Here is a 16,642-nt window from a genome sequence, read left to right as displayed (position 1 = left end):
GAAGTGGGCCATTAGACAAATCCTGTAGAAGAAGAGGAGCCTCCACCTTTATTAATGCCCTGATGGCTGAGTGCTCAATCCTGGAGACAGAGTCAACTCGCTCTCAGGATGGCAGTGAGGCAAGAAGGTCTGCTCGCTCCGCATTAGAAATGTCAGCCTAAATATTTTTAGGTTTCAACAAAGTATGCTGTTGAAATCCAGAAAGAAAATCTCTAGGTGTCAGGAATGAAGAGAGAAGACAAAACTCAGTAGATATCTCTCCTCTCACTAGGGGAGGTAAATCCTAGGCTTGGGTATGCCTGAGGAGCTGTGGAAGCTCATGGCTACCCAGAATAATGACCTCAGGACTGTGTGAATCAGCAAAGACTCACTATGCCTACTATGATACTCTTCCAGAAGCAGGAAAGGAGATGTGGACATTGTAGAAAGATTAATCCTGAGGTATCCAGAAAATTCCTTTACCCAGAATCCCCCACTCTGCTGCTTTTGTTAAGCACATGTTTTGCGGTGTATATCAGGAAATTGTTGTGCTATTACTTTTCTCCACAGTGTTCAGTTATTTTTTTCTTTTCTGCATTACTTGGCTGCATTACTTGGAGTGGAATGGGAGACCCCCTGTGGGGCAGTAATGAAATAATCTGACCATGGTTTTAAGGGATCATATGCTTCTTTGTAATGTATCACTAAAGACTATTTACAGGGTGAGGGGGGTGGCAGAATGGAAGCAAGAGTTTGGGGGACAGAGAGTGTGAGTGAAAAGTGAAATGGGAGGGAGTCACAGACGGAGGGAGAGGTGGGAGTAATTTTAAAATGTGAAGATCCCAAGGTCCCAGCCTTCTCACACCATCTGAGGACACAATGCTGTGGTCTGAGCTCCAAAAGGAAGAGAATTAGAGTGAGCAAAAAGCTCTGTCTGATCATCAGGGCCACATGGATGTAAGACATAAGGAACAACTCAGTCCTTGGAATATATTACTACAAAGCAGAAAACTACAAATGCTTACTAATAAGAATGTTGCCTTTAGATTCATGAAAATGCCTTCGACTTAAATCTCCAGCTGATAAATTTCCAAGTCATTGATGTTGAGAGTGGAATAATGCAAATGAAATAAAATGCAGCTTTCATCCCTAGCTGTACCATTTACTAGCACCCTGGCACAAGCATGCTATTTCTTATTTCTGAGCCTCAGTTTCTTCAAACTATGAATCGGAAATGGTAATAGTACCCACTTCCCTAGGAACATTGTAAGAAATGAGATCAGGCACTTGAGCATTCAGTAAGACCAGTGATGGTTCATCCTACGCCTTAGATAAACGGTTGAGGTTCAGAGTATGATTCTTTTTGTTAAAGGCAGGATCATGGCTGTTTTCCTAAAATGCCCATCGGCTGTTTTGCGACCTCAGATGACTTCACTCTGCGAACCTGGGCTTGTAGGAGTGGTCATGTGTCTGTGAGCTCTAGCTGTACACGACTTGAAAGTGCATGCCAGGTCTGCTGTTTACGAAACTGTTTACTCAGTTGGGACCTCTGATGTCACTTCACGGAGCCTCATCCTTTCATCTGTAAAATGGAGATTATGACAGAGTCAATTCTCAAAAGCCATTTATAATTGTTAATATTAATAAGGCAGGGTCCTTCCTCTGCTCCGTTTCCCCTCGGTGGCCTCTCAAGGGAACAGCCGCTACCCTCACGGTGGTGAGCTCACACTCTCTGAGGCCTGCCGGCGGACGACAAACTATGACAAAAGGTGTGGAGTCCCTCGTTTGTACAGATTGGATTCCTCACTCATTTTCTGGGTCTAGAATCCCAGAGAAAGTGTTTCCGCCTTCACCTGCAGACCATGAAAACTACGACGCAGAGCCACAGCCCCTTCACAAACTGCAGACTATTACCAGAATAAAAAGTACAAGACGTCCAGAGTGCGGGAAAGACACCATGATGACGCTTGGATTAGAAAAAGCACATACTCAAGCTCACAACAACCTCCCTCCAGGGAACGCAAAACTGAAAGCGGTTGAGCATCCGGCAACAGTCGAGCATCCGGCAACAGTCAAGCCCCGGAAGTTGCCGCAGGAACTTCCGGCAGAGGAGGCCGCGAGCTCCTGTGCCACAAGAGCCCTTCGCTGGCCCGGCAACCCTGTGCACCCCGAGCGACCAAGTCCTGATACCGGGGCGGTTTCTGATGAAAAGATCTAAATCCTTCTTACTGTACTTGAGGATGAGAAAGTGTTTTCATCAAAACATATTTTAAAGGGGCCCCTGACTGGCTCAGTCCAACAAGCATTTGCTTTCGGCTCAGGGGTCTTGAGATGGAGCCCTGTATCTTGCTCCTTGCTTAGCGGGGAGTGTGTTCCTCCTTCTCCCTCTGCCGTTCCCCCTGCTTCTTCTCTCTTTTCCTCTCTCTTCGTCAAATAAAGTCTTTTAAAAAAATAAAAAATAAAACATTTTTAATAAAATATAATTTTAAAGAAGGAGGAGAGAAGGAGAAAGGTTTACCACTTTCCCTGCTGTCCTTTGTTCCTTTTCCTCCTTCCACCATGAGAAGAGGCCCAGCGAGCGGCATACATCCATTAAAGCCCTGTCCCATACTAGGGACACATCCAAACAACTTCCAGGTTCTAATATTCGAATGGCACTACCTGGTCGCTGCCTCGGGGCCACCATACGACTCCTCCCTATCCAGGAACCGCCCAGATATCAGCAGCCGAAAACATATGAATGTTATCTGGAGCAACAAGGGGAAGGGGCCCTGAAATTATGGAGGGGTGAAATCAGCCTGCAGTAAACAATCCAAGCTAATTGTCCAGAAAAGAGAAGCTTCGGTCTTCAGAATCCACTTCTCCCATCCTTTCTGAAATCCTTTTCAGAAAGAGGGAGACTTAAGTACAGATTAGAACTCAAATATGTGGCAAGCGAGTCAAAATATTTAAAGGGATGGAATTTCTGACTTGTGCATCTCTGGTTGCAGTTTGTAATTGCTCCTTCCATGGGTTGTGGGCCTCTCCAGCAGGACTGGGGATTTGGAAGTCCTCCATGTAGGCTCCCTCACATCAAGAGATAGAGATGTGTGGGAGATCCACCTCATCCATGGAGCCCCAGAGCCTGAAGAAGAGCAGAACAGTGGGGCTGTGTGGAGTGTTGGAGTATTGAAGCCAGAGAACAGGAAGTCAGAGGACATCCTGGATTAGAACCAGATGGTGAGGGAGGACAGATGGGAAGTATCAATCCCACCACTTACTGTGTAGCCTCTGACAGTGATTGAACCTCTCTTACGCCCAGGCTCTCCACCCATGAAATCTCATGGGGCTGTTGAGAGAATTAAATTAGAGTGTGGATACAAGCCATATAACACAGGCTTGGCACATAGTAAGTGCTCTGTAATTTATTCATTAACATGTGTTCAGCCAACAAATAAACAGTGACGATATTTTGAATGGAAAGCTTGGGCTGAGGAGGCAGGTGCTTGGCCCGGGGTTCCTTATCCAATCATTAGCACTCAGAAGTCCTACCCCTGGGCTAGTGCTGTCTCCCTAACCCAGGCCGCATAGTCTCAAGCACGTCCCCAACCCTTGGGCTGGCCTCACCATGGAGGTGAGGCCTACATTAGAGGCAGGCACAAACAGGGCATGATCTTGGAGACACCATGGAACACCAAGTGGTCTGGGACAACTGTCTAATAGATTCTTCTATCCTATCCTCCCTCTTGATCTAAAGTGCTCCATTCTCTGTGGGTTAGGCAACAGGGCAAAAAAGAGACTAACAATTCCTGAATTCTATTATGTGCCCAATACTATTCTTGACACACTGAATATATCTTCTTGTTTATTTCTCATAACAACTCTCTGAGGTAAGTATTCTTGTCCCTCCCAGTTTGCAGGTGAAAAAACTGAGGCACAGAAATGCTATGTTTGGATTAAATGGTGGCCCCCACCTCCCCAAAAAACTGTTTAAGCCCTAACTCCCTGGACCCCAGAATGTGACCTTATTTGGAAACAGAGTCACTGGGAATGTAATTAGGTAAGTAAGATGAGGTCACTAGAGTGGGCCCTACTCCAATTTGACTGGTATCCTTATAAAAAGGGGACATTTGGACATAGAGGCATGCTCAGAGGGAGAACAGTGTGTAGAGATGAGGGCAGAGACTGGGTGAAGTATCTACAAGCCAAGGACGCTAAACCATTGCCAATCAACTACCAGAAGTCAGGGCAGAGGCATGGAACAGTTTCTCCCTCACAGCCCCAGAAGGAACCAACCCTGCGGACACCTTGATCTTGGACTTCTAGCCTCTAGAGCTGTGACATAATAAAGTTCTGTTGTTTAAACCACTAGTTTGTGATACATGGTTCCAGGAGCCTTAGCCAATTAATATAGTGATTGTGGACCCAGTCATGCCACTCACTGTTCAAGCCAGAAACCCAAGGGTCACTATTGGTTCTTCACTCTCCTTTACTCTCCCATCCTATCCAGCACCAAGTCCTAAAGATGCTTTTCCCTTAATATTTCTAAGTCATTACCTCTTCCCATCTCCATTGCCACTGCTACAGTGCAAGCCACCTTCATCTCTCAGCTGGATCACAATAATCCCCTTACATCGGGTTTCCCTAACTCTTGCCTAGCCCAACCCAATGCCATTTTCCTCATAGCGAAATCTTTACCAAAGAATTCAGATCTCACCACTCTCCTGCTTAGGAGCCTTGCAATGGCTCCCCAGCCCTCTTGGGATAAAACCTAAACTTTTTCCTAGGCCAGCAATTTTGGTCCATCCCAATTCTGCCTCATTTCATCATTAATCTCTGTGTGTCATGCAGATTCACCTTACTTTTAATTATTCAAGTTCATCAAGCCCTAAATTATCTCATAGTCTTTGCACATGCTTATGCTTGGCATGCTTCCCCACCCACCCTCCCACCACCCATGTTTTCCATCCTGAAAACTCCAACATAGCCTTCCCCTCACAACCTAAGTGATTCCTCAGCGACCCCTTCCCTGACCATCACCCTCCTCTAGATTATTTCTGCCTTGTCATTCTCTAACTGGGCACCATGTTCTTTTTCTTCAAAGATCTTGCTAGAGGGATGCCTGGGTGGCTCAGTTGGTTAAGCATCTGCCAGGGGCCTGGGATCAAAGTCCTGCATCAGGCTGCTTGCTCAGCAAGGAGCCTTCTCCCTCTGCCTCTGCCTGCTGCTCCCTCTGCCTGACTGACGCTCCCTCTGCTTGTGAGTGTGCTCTCTCACACACACAAATAAATAAAATCTTTAAAAAAAAAAAAAAGGATCTTACTATAATTTGTATCTGTGTATTATTTAAGGTACCTACTTCCCAAGGGGACTTTTGAAGAATAGAGACCTTGTGTTTCATTCACCTGTTGTATCCCCAGGAGCTGAGTACACAGTACCTGGAATATTGCCAGTACTCGATAAATACTTCTTGAACGAATTAATGAGAGTCAGCATAGGCATTCCAGCCAGGTCCTGGATGATTCTGAGGCTCTTCCACCATAGCACCCAGCCAGTTGCCCCCTTAAGCTTGTGGTTAAAATTAACCCATTATAGAATTTCTGCTTCTGAATTGCAGGGTAGCTTGATTTATGAAACCCTTCTATTATTTTTTTTAAAGATTTTGTTTATTTATTTGACAGAGAGAGATCACAAGCAGGCAGAGACGGGGGCGGGGGGAAGCAAGCCCGGCGCTGAGCAGAAAGCCTGATGCGGGGCTTGATCCCAGGACCCTGAGACCATGACCTGAGCCGAAGGCAGAGGCCCAACCCACTGAGCCACCCAGGCACCCCAAAACCCTTCTATTATTTTTAATTAAAATTAACTATAAAAGCTGGATTAAATTCAAAGTCCAGAAAAGAGTCTACTTGACAGCATCTGAGAAGAGCCAAGGCAGCCAGAAGTGAGGGCACAAGATTCCAGAGGGAAGGAACTCCTAGAGGAAGGAGCCTGACATTTTGCTCTACTTTGTACCTGAAGGAATTTGCAGCATTCTAAGCTGAGTGGGAGGGACAAGCCAAGAAACCAAGCAGAAGGCAGTGGTCAGAAGCTAAAAAAACTAGCTCTCACGGAGTTGGAGAGACAGGAGTGGTGTTCATTGACATAAGGATGAGGGGCCCCAGTAAAAACTCCAGGCTCCCAGTGAAGATGGACGGTGAGAACAAACTGAAAATAAGCTAACCCTCATTCACTCCTTTCTCTGTCCCTGGTTGGATAGGCAGGTTCTGTTCCTCCTATAACTGCTAGTCAAAAGAACACAAAGTTTTCCCTGGAGAAAGAGGATGCCATCTAGAACGTCCAGAATTTTGCATATCCGGAGTCCAGCATTTATTTTCAGCCTTTTTCAGGTCCAAGAAGACCATGTGAATTCCCCTGGACAGGCCAGGCAGAGCCCAAGGGCAGAGCACAGGGTGAGGAGAAGGATGGTGGGTGAAGAGATAAAGTTGACAATTTGAAGGTGTGAACAGAGCTCAACGGCCTGGAATCTCACTGGGAAGACAGAAAGCTGCCCCCTGGGGCCGGCCACACGCCGGCAGACGAATGCAGAGCCGATGCAAAGAACACGCAAAGCAAATGTCAGCAAAGGAATGACTTCCCTCTTGGCCAGTGATGAAACTGGCTGCAAGTTATTAGAATAATGTAATACTACAGCTGGAAGGGCCCTTAAAATTTGTCTAAGCCAAACCTTTAAACTTTTTGCTTTAATGAAGAAAGGCCCTGAGGCCCTGAGATGGGGAGCAATCCTATATCCACACAGAAAAATGAGATCCTCCCGGAGCACCCAGCCAGACTCCCTCCCAGTTTCGTGGCCTCATTGAAGCTCAGACTTCAGATGACTCCAGTCAGCAACCCATCAACACTGCAAATAGCTTCCATGAGACTATAAATGTCATGTTAGACATCCGATGATAAATGTCATTTCTCCTCAGCGAACAGAGCCCTAATGGGGGAATACAATGGGATTCCCATGGAATTAAATTCTTTCTCTCCCCAAGAACACCACAACAATTTCCCATTTACAGTGTTGTCCTAATAAATACAAAGGAAGTCATAATTCACCCTTATTATTTACAATAGTTGTGATGTCCTGGCTTTTATGAAGCCACGTGGGGCAGGATGTTTTCTATCAAGCAACAGCTGGGCCTTCCGAAAGCATAAAGCCAGTGCTCCCATCTGTGTTGTTACCTTGAAAGTAGTACTGGAGCTTTAGAATCTGGGAAAAGGGCAGCCAATGAGACTCTCGGCAGGAGGGCCAGGATCCAGCCCTTGCTTTGGCAATCCTGGGTCTGGATGTTTCAGGTAAATCTCTTACGTTTTGGAATAATGCAAACTACTTGTGAAGCTATTTGTGCTAAGAGCTGACAAATCTCCCTTCCTGTCACTTTCACCACCTCCTGAGCTAGGGCCTGAGGAAATGGCAACTCAGAAGGCTTTTGACTTGCTTGGGGCCATGGAACTGGTATGACAGCTGGGACTCAACTTCAGTTACAGGGTGTTTAGTTCTAGAACCAGAATCTCTTGTTGTTGTTGTTGTGTTAGGCTGTGCTTGTTTTGTTTGTTTTTTACCAACATCTTGTTGCCTTAGCGTCCTCACCTACATGCAACCCTAGTGTCACCCAACGCTGCCCCCAGCCCACAGACATCTAAATAACCTTGACTCAAACATCCCCCTATCCACTACTGCCTGCGGCAGGCCATAATGTCTTCCAATCCTCAAGGGCATGCCTTATCCTGGACATCTCTGACTGTGGATCTGTAAGTACTGTCCCTGTCCATCCCACATCAACATTCCCAGATGAGAAACTCAGATCCTATGCATCCAAAAAAGAAAAATGCAGCTAGGATCCCATGGGTTGAGTGGGTTTAACAGTTTCAGAGGTCACAGGAGGAATTATGGCACAGAGTTCAGCCTCACCCTCACTCCACCCCATCAGATCAACTCCCTCAACTCTTCTCTCTCTTTCCCAAAGGACCCCCAAAATGTATCAGTAGTTCTGGTCCTTCCTCTAAAGACTTCATGTTGGCCAGCATTCATGGCCAGGCATGCGTACCCAACTACACATCGTCTCAGTAATGCCAGGGTTTCTCTATATGGGAGTCCCAGACATGCGCTAAGAACACAAATCTTTTTTTATACATTACATGAAAAATGAAAGGGGTAAGAGAAGTCAAAGATGCCCAAGCCTGGTTTTCTGAACCCATAGGACCATGAGATATTTTCAGTATCTCCTAAAGTTAGATAAATACTGCACATTTATCTGCAGTGAAGGTATATACAATATCAAGTATCTTTGTCTTGGACTAGAATTCTATCAGCTCTATGTGGTATCCATGGTTTTCTCTGGTCAAAACCTCTGATAGACAACTATTTATGTTTCTGATTAAGTAAAAGAACTCATATCAATCCTTTATTAACATTTGTTCATTCGCTCATTCAGTGGATATTTATTGATCAATTTTTCTATGCCAGCCTCAGGTATTAAGTAATAAAATCAGATGAACTGCCTGCCTTCAAGGTGGTCACGGACAGGAAACAAATTAGTATAGTAATGTTCGATAGTTACTTAGGGACTTAGAATTTGGGGATACAAGCCTGAGTAAGCCCCCTGTTCAAATCCAGCCTGAAGATTTCTAATGATTCCTGCACATCTCTCTGCAACAGATTTACCTTAAGACATACTCCAACCAAGAATGTGTGCCCAGGTGAGAACTGGCGTTGGTCTTCATTGGGTTATGGACATGAAAATGTTTCCTTGGGGGAAACACAGTGCAACTTCAGCAAATGCTATAGACCGCTTGTTCTGTATCTGATTTACATACAACACAGCTTGGATCTTAATTTAGACCTGGGTGCCAAAGTCTTTTCCACAGAAAAGGAAGAGGGTCAAGGGAGATGGATCAGAAAGAGCAAAGTTCCACCAAGTTCCTCGCTCATGCTTTAATCCCCACAGAAGCACAATTAACCAGGCAGCCTCTTCACACTGCTTTCATCACCCTCGATCAGAGCCTTCTCTGGGCACAATCAAGTGCTTCCAACACTCAAGTCATGGCTTTTCAGTGAATGTGGCTTGTCCATTTCCATTTCATTCAAGACAGGAGGGAAAGAGATTGCTCTTTGGCTAGTGGATAAGTAGTGGGGGTGGGAGGCAAAGAGGCAAGACCAGAGAGAATCTATTCCAAGAGCATGTAAGTAACTCTGCGAAGATGTTTAAATATACCAACTGAGCCGCTTTCTAAGATTTCATAAACCCATGGATGGTAGAGTACCAGAGGATGTTAGAGACCCAGGAGTCCAGTTCTGTGCAGTGACCTAGGGGAGACTGAGTCCCAAAGATGAAAGGTGCTTTTTCTCAGACCACGTGGTTAGTTGCAAAGAGTAAGGACTAGAACCCTGACCCTTTGGCCAGTGCCCTTCCTGTCACACCAGCCTGTTTCCATATTTCCTTTCTTTACTTCCCTCTTTCATGTTTTTATAGCCTATAGAATCCTCCCTCTTTTTTCTTACTAACCCATATTTTCAAATAATTATCCTCTATTCCATGTGCTCCAAGGAGGTAACCCAGTTATTCTGGAAATCACTTCTTTGTTCTTTGAAATCACCCCATCGGTAACCTGAGTAATGCATTTATTTGTGCTGTAGCTCATTACAATTTAAATTGTCTTAGGCAAAACCAAAAAGGAACAATTTGTTAGTGGCAAAACTGAAAAGTGTAGGGGTAAATCTCACTTCAGGCATGACTGTATCCTGAGGCTCAGATGATAGCTTTCAGGACTGAGCATAATTCCTGCATCTCTCTCCTCCTCTGCATGGGCTCTTGTCTCAAGATCTCTGCCTTAGGATGCTGTGATGGCTACCAGCAGCTCCATGTTGAATCTTGTCCTCTTAAAAGCATGAGGAGGAAGTGGACTCTCTCTTTCCCAGCAGGTCCACAGAATTCCCACGTAGGAGTCTCACTGGGTCTGATTGGGCACATGCCTTTTGGCCTACTGTGTTCACCTCCTCCTGGACCCCAGAGATAAGTGTCATCATTAGATGGTTGTGGCACCAGCATAGTGACACTCAATGATTATTATGTGACTTGTGGACAATGAGACACGCTGGTGTTAGTGGTGAACTAAGAAATTGATGAGACTTGCTAACATCAGTTTTTGCAACCATGACACTGCAGTTTATAGTATAATGTCTCTTACTAGGAGCTTTCTGAAAACTGTCAGGACCTTATACCAAGAGGTCCAGTTCCATCACCAACAACCCAAGAGTATCTTCTATGGAAACTGGGGCTTTTCAAGAAGCTAAAGTCTCTGAACATCCCACAGCCTGTTGTCTTCTGGTATATTCTGCTGATAATATACACTTTTGGCTGATCAGAGTCATCTGTAACTTCTGTAAGGGTTCAGTTCAGAGAGCACATTTTTGACAAGCTTCTGAGGACATTCTGCTCATCTCTGAACCAGTCCTGTAGCCACAGGAATGTGATGCCCTGATTGGTCAGGTCTGGGTCACATGACTCTGAGAGGCCCTACATGGCCGCTTGGCAGAGATGACGGTACCGCTGGATTCTTTAACATTTTTTCCGGAGAGTGCCAGGAAACGTGGAGTGTGGCATGGTCAATCCAGCAGGAAAAACCAGTATGTGTTGCCAGAAAAAGTAGAAATGGATGCTGGACAGAGAAGAGAAATAGAGATCCATCACAGGCAAAGTTCTCCCATCATTTCATATGTATAGATCTTGTTTTTCTAGATCAGTTTAAAGCTCCTTGAGGGTGATGAGCTTACTCAGTATCTAATCAATAATCAACACATTCTTATTGAATGTTTGAAACCAAATATTTATTGGGTACTCACAGAGAACAAGATGTTACAATGTTTAGGGGATTTTGGACTCCAGTTTAGTGTAGCAAACCTATCTGGAAAATCGACCATGTGCCAAGCTTGGTGCTAGTGCTGAGGATGCAAAGTTGAATAACATACAATCCTTGTCATTCATCCAGGGGGAGCAGGAACGGTAGCACCATCCTTCACTGAGTGTCTATAATGGGCCTGTATTCCACCTACATTAATCTTAAGCCTTAGCACAACCCATGCAAGGTATGACAAATTATCTCAGTATGATTTTACAGAGACCCAGAGAATGACGTCTAAAACCTGATAGCCAAGCTTGGAGGCTAAATAAAGTGTTAAAAATGTCCAAGTTCAAACTGCTTATATGAGGAGTGGGGAACGCTGGTTGCAAGGTGGCTCCCTCGTTCTGATCACTTAGCTTTGTAAATGTTAAAATAGTGTGGGGCGAGGGGACAGGAAAAGGAAAGTCTTTGCAGAAACACTTTTAGCAATCTCTCTTCTTTGAAAAATTCTAAAGGCCCTTAAAACCTTATTGCTTGCCCCCCCACACACACACCCCTACCTTAAATTTTACTTTTGAACACACTGTGTCTTAAACCCTTTTCCCTGTGAAATACAAAGTCGTTCAAGCATTAGAGGAGCTCAGTGACAGATAAATACAATGTATTATAGTAACTATTTTGGTTATAATTCCTTTTTTTCCTTTAATGGAGCATACTCTTTGTGGCCGCTGAACACTACTTTGGGTTGATTCGGCTCTTAGTATTTAATAAGTTTCAGTAGGAAATGAGCAGAATTAGTACAGTATTTTGAGTAATGAGCTATTAATGTATTTTTAATGACCAAGATGTTCTGACAAGAAACTTGTTGATTTTTGTCACTGTAACATCGTTGGAAGAAGATCTGCATGCAGACTGGATGGTGTTTTATTATGTGAAGCGGGGTGATATTTTAGTATATTCAGAGCACTCTTTCAGAAGCCAGCTTGATTTAGGGAAGCTGTCACAGAAAGAGGATGGGGTGTAGAGATGAAAACTCAGTATGAGCTGTAACATTTTTATAGTATTCCAACCATAGAAAATATATTTCCTGAAGAGGATCTCACTTTCTCTCCTTTGCTCCTTGCTTGTTAGTAGCTACTAACCCATTTTACAGATTGGTGAGGTGGAAAAGCTTGTACTGTGCGTGTGTTTTCTCTGAACTAGAAGGATCATTTCTGACTGGTTCTGACTTTCAACGTAATCACACAGTCAGTTTACTGGGAGTTTTTAGTAGAGAAGGTTATATAACCTCTCTGGGTCTTGGTTTCTTCATCTGGTAACTGGAGATAATAAAGTGCACGTGTTATAGGATGTTACAAGCACCACTGAGAGAATTTATGTGAAGCATCAGTAGGTTTTCCTCTCCTTTCCCAGGCCAAGACAATTAACATCCCCTGCCAAAGATATTACTCTTGGTGGAAAGTTGATATATCCTGTTTGAGTATCCCATTTGAGTTGTGAGCTCCCTGAAGTCAAGGACTATATCTTACACATTTTCTTTTTGGGTCCCTGTGTTTAGCACAGCATTGAGCACAAAGCAGGTGATCAATATATACCTACCAAAGACTGCCTCCAAGGTGCCTTCTAGCACTTATGTGCTATGACAACTTCCAGCAGACTTCTCAAGGTGTTACAGAAGGTAAATTTATACCTAGGATCATCTGTACTTCCGTAGAATCAGGGCCCAAGAAACCCAGGCTTCAAATTAGGCATGAAATTGGCTCATTCAATGATCATTTGTTATGACATCAAAATTTTTCAATTCCATGGTCATAGTGAATTTAATTGTAAGAAATCTATGGTTAGACACCATCTTTCTAGGACACTGTACCTGCAAATGCTTCCCAGGGGAAAATTTGAAGAGTAATAGTAGGAAGAGTTGACTCAAGAAGAGAAGGAAGAAGTCAAGTATCTATATATTTGTATGGAGTGTTTCATTTTAGATGTCATTTTTGGTGACTGAGAAGATTGGGATATTTAAGGTAGGGAAGAGTAAGGAAAGGAAAGACTATTTATCATCTAATAGAACACTGATGATGTTGATAATGTTGATGATAGTAACCATTTTTGGAGCAATTACTACATTCAGGTGGTATGGCTATCAGTTGACATTCACTACCGATTTCATCAATGCAAGGCTAAGAGGCAAGTGCTGCTGCTCCCATTTTACAGATGAAAGAAGTTAAATCTCTTAACTAAGTCAATAATCAATAACTAGTAGAGGCAGAATGTGAACTTAGTTCTGATGACATAAAAATAGCATATTTAACCAATTCTCTAGCCCAATCCTCACCTTCTCTCTTCTTTTAAGGCAAACAGTTAATCATAATTTAGCTAGAAAAAAAGCTATTCCTGTATGTTAAGGGAATAAGAAAAACCCTATATCTCATGGGACAGATTTATTTAAATATATAATAATAACATTTGCCAGGGCCTTACAAGTGCTAAGTATGGCCAGAAATTTTATACAGAGACATTGCAACTCAGAAAAGACATGCACAAAAGAATGCTGTATAGTGTTTTGATCTTATTTTATACAGAGACATCTACAACTCAAAAAAAAGGTATAAAAGCCTGTTTCACAGATGAGGAGACTAAAGCTCTTACCAATAAAACAACCTCCTCGAGTTCCCAGAGGTGATAAATGGTAAAGACAGATCTTTGATACAGGTTATATTTTTTCCTTGGACTTCCACTGTGCCAGTATTATACCAGAAAAATCCTCTGTTACATAGAAACAGCGGTTGAGGACAAGCTATGGAAAAGACATAATAAATAATTCAGCTTGCTTTTCAAGTTCTGAGAGTCAGGATGGTTTGTTTTATTTTGTCTTGTTTTTGTTATTAAGAAAATACTCAAAAGCATCTCTCAAATGTTTGGGATTTGGGTAAGGAATGCCAAAACACGCTTGTTCCCTTGAGAATGTTCTTCTCTGTCTACTAAAATCTCTCTGTCATTTTAGGCAAAATTTAATCCATATGTTTCTGATTCTCTTCCTTAAACGTATCACCATGTTTTGTAGGACCCGTTTGAAGTTCACAACTTTTAGAGTCACTCTGAGCCATTTGTCTATAAAGCAGAACGTTACATTTCCCATAAGAGAAAGGACTTGGCCCTCAGAGAAAAGAAGATGTGTTCCAAACCCCAAGGTGCACGTGGTTTCCAAACCTGGCTGGTGTCTACTTCTCCACCGCTCTCCTGGAAGCCTCAGCCCCGTAACGATTGTCCACTGTCTAGAATCAGATTTTGTTTCATCTCCCTTTCCTCTGATACTCTGTTCAGAATGTAGTATAGTGTTTTGATCTTATTTTTCTCTCCCTAAATTATTTTTAAGAGAGCTGAAATTAATTGTACATACAAGAGAAATGTTTTTCCTTTCAATTATTTTTGGGCTAAAACTGAACCCAAGATCATAGGCAAGAATTTGCCATTTGAGTTTAACCAAGTTAATTGACACAATTATTACACAGCTGTAGTCACAATAGAGGTATGATATTATATCATGCAAATTTCACTAATCATAAATACGATTTTTGTTGCAACTCAGTTTTCATTGTTTCTAATGTCTGCACTATATGCCATTAAGTTGATGTCCTCTTAAGTCCAGAAGTTTTAGATTCCTTCACACAGCTTGAGATATAGGCACAAAGAGTTAATATAGGATTCCAGTTATGGAATGAATAAGTCACAAGGATAAAAGGCACAGCATCAGGAATACCATAGTGGATGGTATTGTCATAGAGTTGTATGGTGACAGATGGGAGCCACTCTTGTGGTGAGCACAGACATATAGAGAATGGAATCACTATGTTGTACACCTGAAATGAATGTGACATTGTGTGTCAACTGTACTCAGATTAAAAAAAAAAATTTAAGAACCAAGGAAAAAAATTAATACATTCAGAATTCCATTCCCAGTATGGCACATTAAACTTTTAGCACACCGACTATCTTGCAAATGACAATTCTAAACTCTGGAGAACACAGTAAAAACAACTATCAGTAGGGGAAACAAAAGCAGGCATATTTTGGAGGAAGATCAAACCTTGGAAGGAGGGGCCAGCGCAAAGAGAGTTTCCACTTTGACAGCTTTAGCCTTAGGTGAGACCACAGTAGTGGTGTACTGAGAAGCAGCTAAAACTCCACCATCTTTTTAGCCTGAAAAACTAGAGGACAGAGACTAGGCAAGAACAACTGGTCAACAGTGAAGAAATAAAAGATAGAAAATAGAGGGCCAGGGAAGGGGTGCCCCCAAATTCTGTATGAAAACTCTGCCCAGGTATCTGGCTAACCCCTGCCTGTGCATCTAAGAAGCAGATACCTAGCATCTTGTGGCTAAAACTGAACCCAAGATCATAGGCAAGAATTTGCCATTTGAGTTTAACCAAGTTAATTGACACCTGAAGCAGAAATATCTACACCCAAGGAATATAACAGAATCCAGAGTCTTCACAATGTAGCATTTACAATATCCAGGATATAATTCAAAATTATGTAACAAATGAAAAACGAGGAAAAACATATTTTGAATCAAAAAAGCAATGCCAGAGGTGAGTAGGGGCATTTCAAAGTGATGAAGGGTCAAGCCATCAAGAAGACATGGTAATTTTTTTTTTAAGATTTTATTTGTTTATTTGATGGACAGAGATCACAAGTAGGCAGAGAGGCAGGCAGAGAGAGAGGGGAAGGTTAGCAGACTTCCTGCTGAGCAGAGAACCCAATGCGGGGCTTGATCCCAGGACCCTTGGGACCATGACCTGAGCCAAAGGCAGAGGCTTAACCCACTGAGCCCCAAGACATGGTAATTTTAAATATATAAATGTTTATTTAGAAACTTCAAAATAGAGGTGCCTGGGTGGCTCAGTTCTTTAAGGATCTGCCTTTGGCTATGATCCTGGAGTCTCAGGATGGAGCCCAATGTCAGGCTCCCTGCTCAATGGGGATTCTTCTTCTCCCCCTCCCCCTGGACCTCCCCCTGCTCCTTCTCTCTTTCAGTCTCTCTCTCTCTCTCTCTTTCTCAAATGAATAAATAAAATCTTTTTTAAAAAAAATACTTCAAAGTACACGAAACAAAAATTGACAGAAAACTCCACCTTCTCACTAACTAATAGAGCTAATCAGGTGCTATAGGGAAACCCCACCCCCAATATCACTACCTTAAACATAAGGCTCCGTGTCACTCCAGTATCCCTAGGGGATAACCTAGGGGAGGAGTGCCTTTATCCCCAGGGTGCTTGAAGACTCATCACATCCTTTCTCTATGTAGCAAGAAGAAATGGGGAAGGAGAACATCCCTTCCCTTTAAGAGCATAACCAGAAGTTGCACACATTTCTGCTCACATTTCACTGGTCAGAATTTAGTCACGTGGCCACTTTCAGCTACAAAGAAGATGGAAAATAAAATCTTTATTCTCTGTAGCCAAATGCCCAACTATAACTCAGGGGTTCTAGTACTGCAGAGGCAGAGACACAAATATCAGGATATGATTGGAAATCTCTCACATACACACACCCATTTTCATGATGTCTCTCCTTGTAGCAGGAAGGAGTTCTTTGAACTACCACACAAAAGGTTGCCATGTCGTAGATCGTAGATCTTAAAGCCCAAGAGACTTTTGGGGATCCCCTGGCAAGGCTTCCACTTTGGGTCTGAAAGGCAGAACTGCATTTTACAGGCCACCTCAAAGCCCTTGGGAGGCCATGGCTTGCTTGCTCATCTTTCCTCCTCATTGCCTAAAAGAGGACCTGATATATAATAGAG

The 16,642-nt window shown here is 43.1% G+C and overlaps 1 protein-coding gene across 1 annotated transcript; it reads left to right on the top strand.

Annotated features, from left to right (window-relative positions):
• Positions 1-1,738: 1,738 nt before the first annotated feature.
• On the top strand, positions 1,739-2,197 carry LOC308343347 (large ribosomal subunit protein uL30m-like; the record flags this gene model as incomplete). Its single annotated transcript, XM_080804368.1, has 1 exon — positions 1,739-2,197. One exon carries the CDS (start codon positions 1,739-1,741, stop codon positions 2,195-2,197), a length of 459 nt encoding a protein of 152 aa, XP_080660494.1.
• Between the last annotated feature and the right edge of the window lie 14,445 nt (positions 2,198-16,642).

This window comes from Martes martes (genome assembly GCF_963455335.1).
Source record: "Martes martes genome assembly, chromosome: 5".
NCBI lineage: Eukaryota > Metazoa > Chordata > Mammalia > Carnivora > Mustelidae > Martes > Martes martes.
The sequence above is the reverse complement of the archived record's forward strand: the minus strand, read 5'-3'. Positions and strand labels throughout refer to the sequence as shown.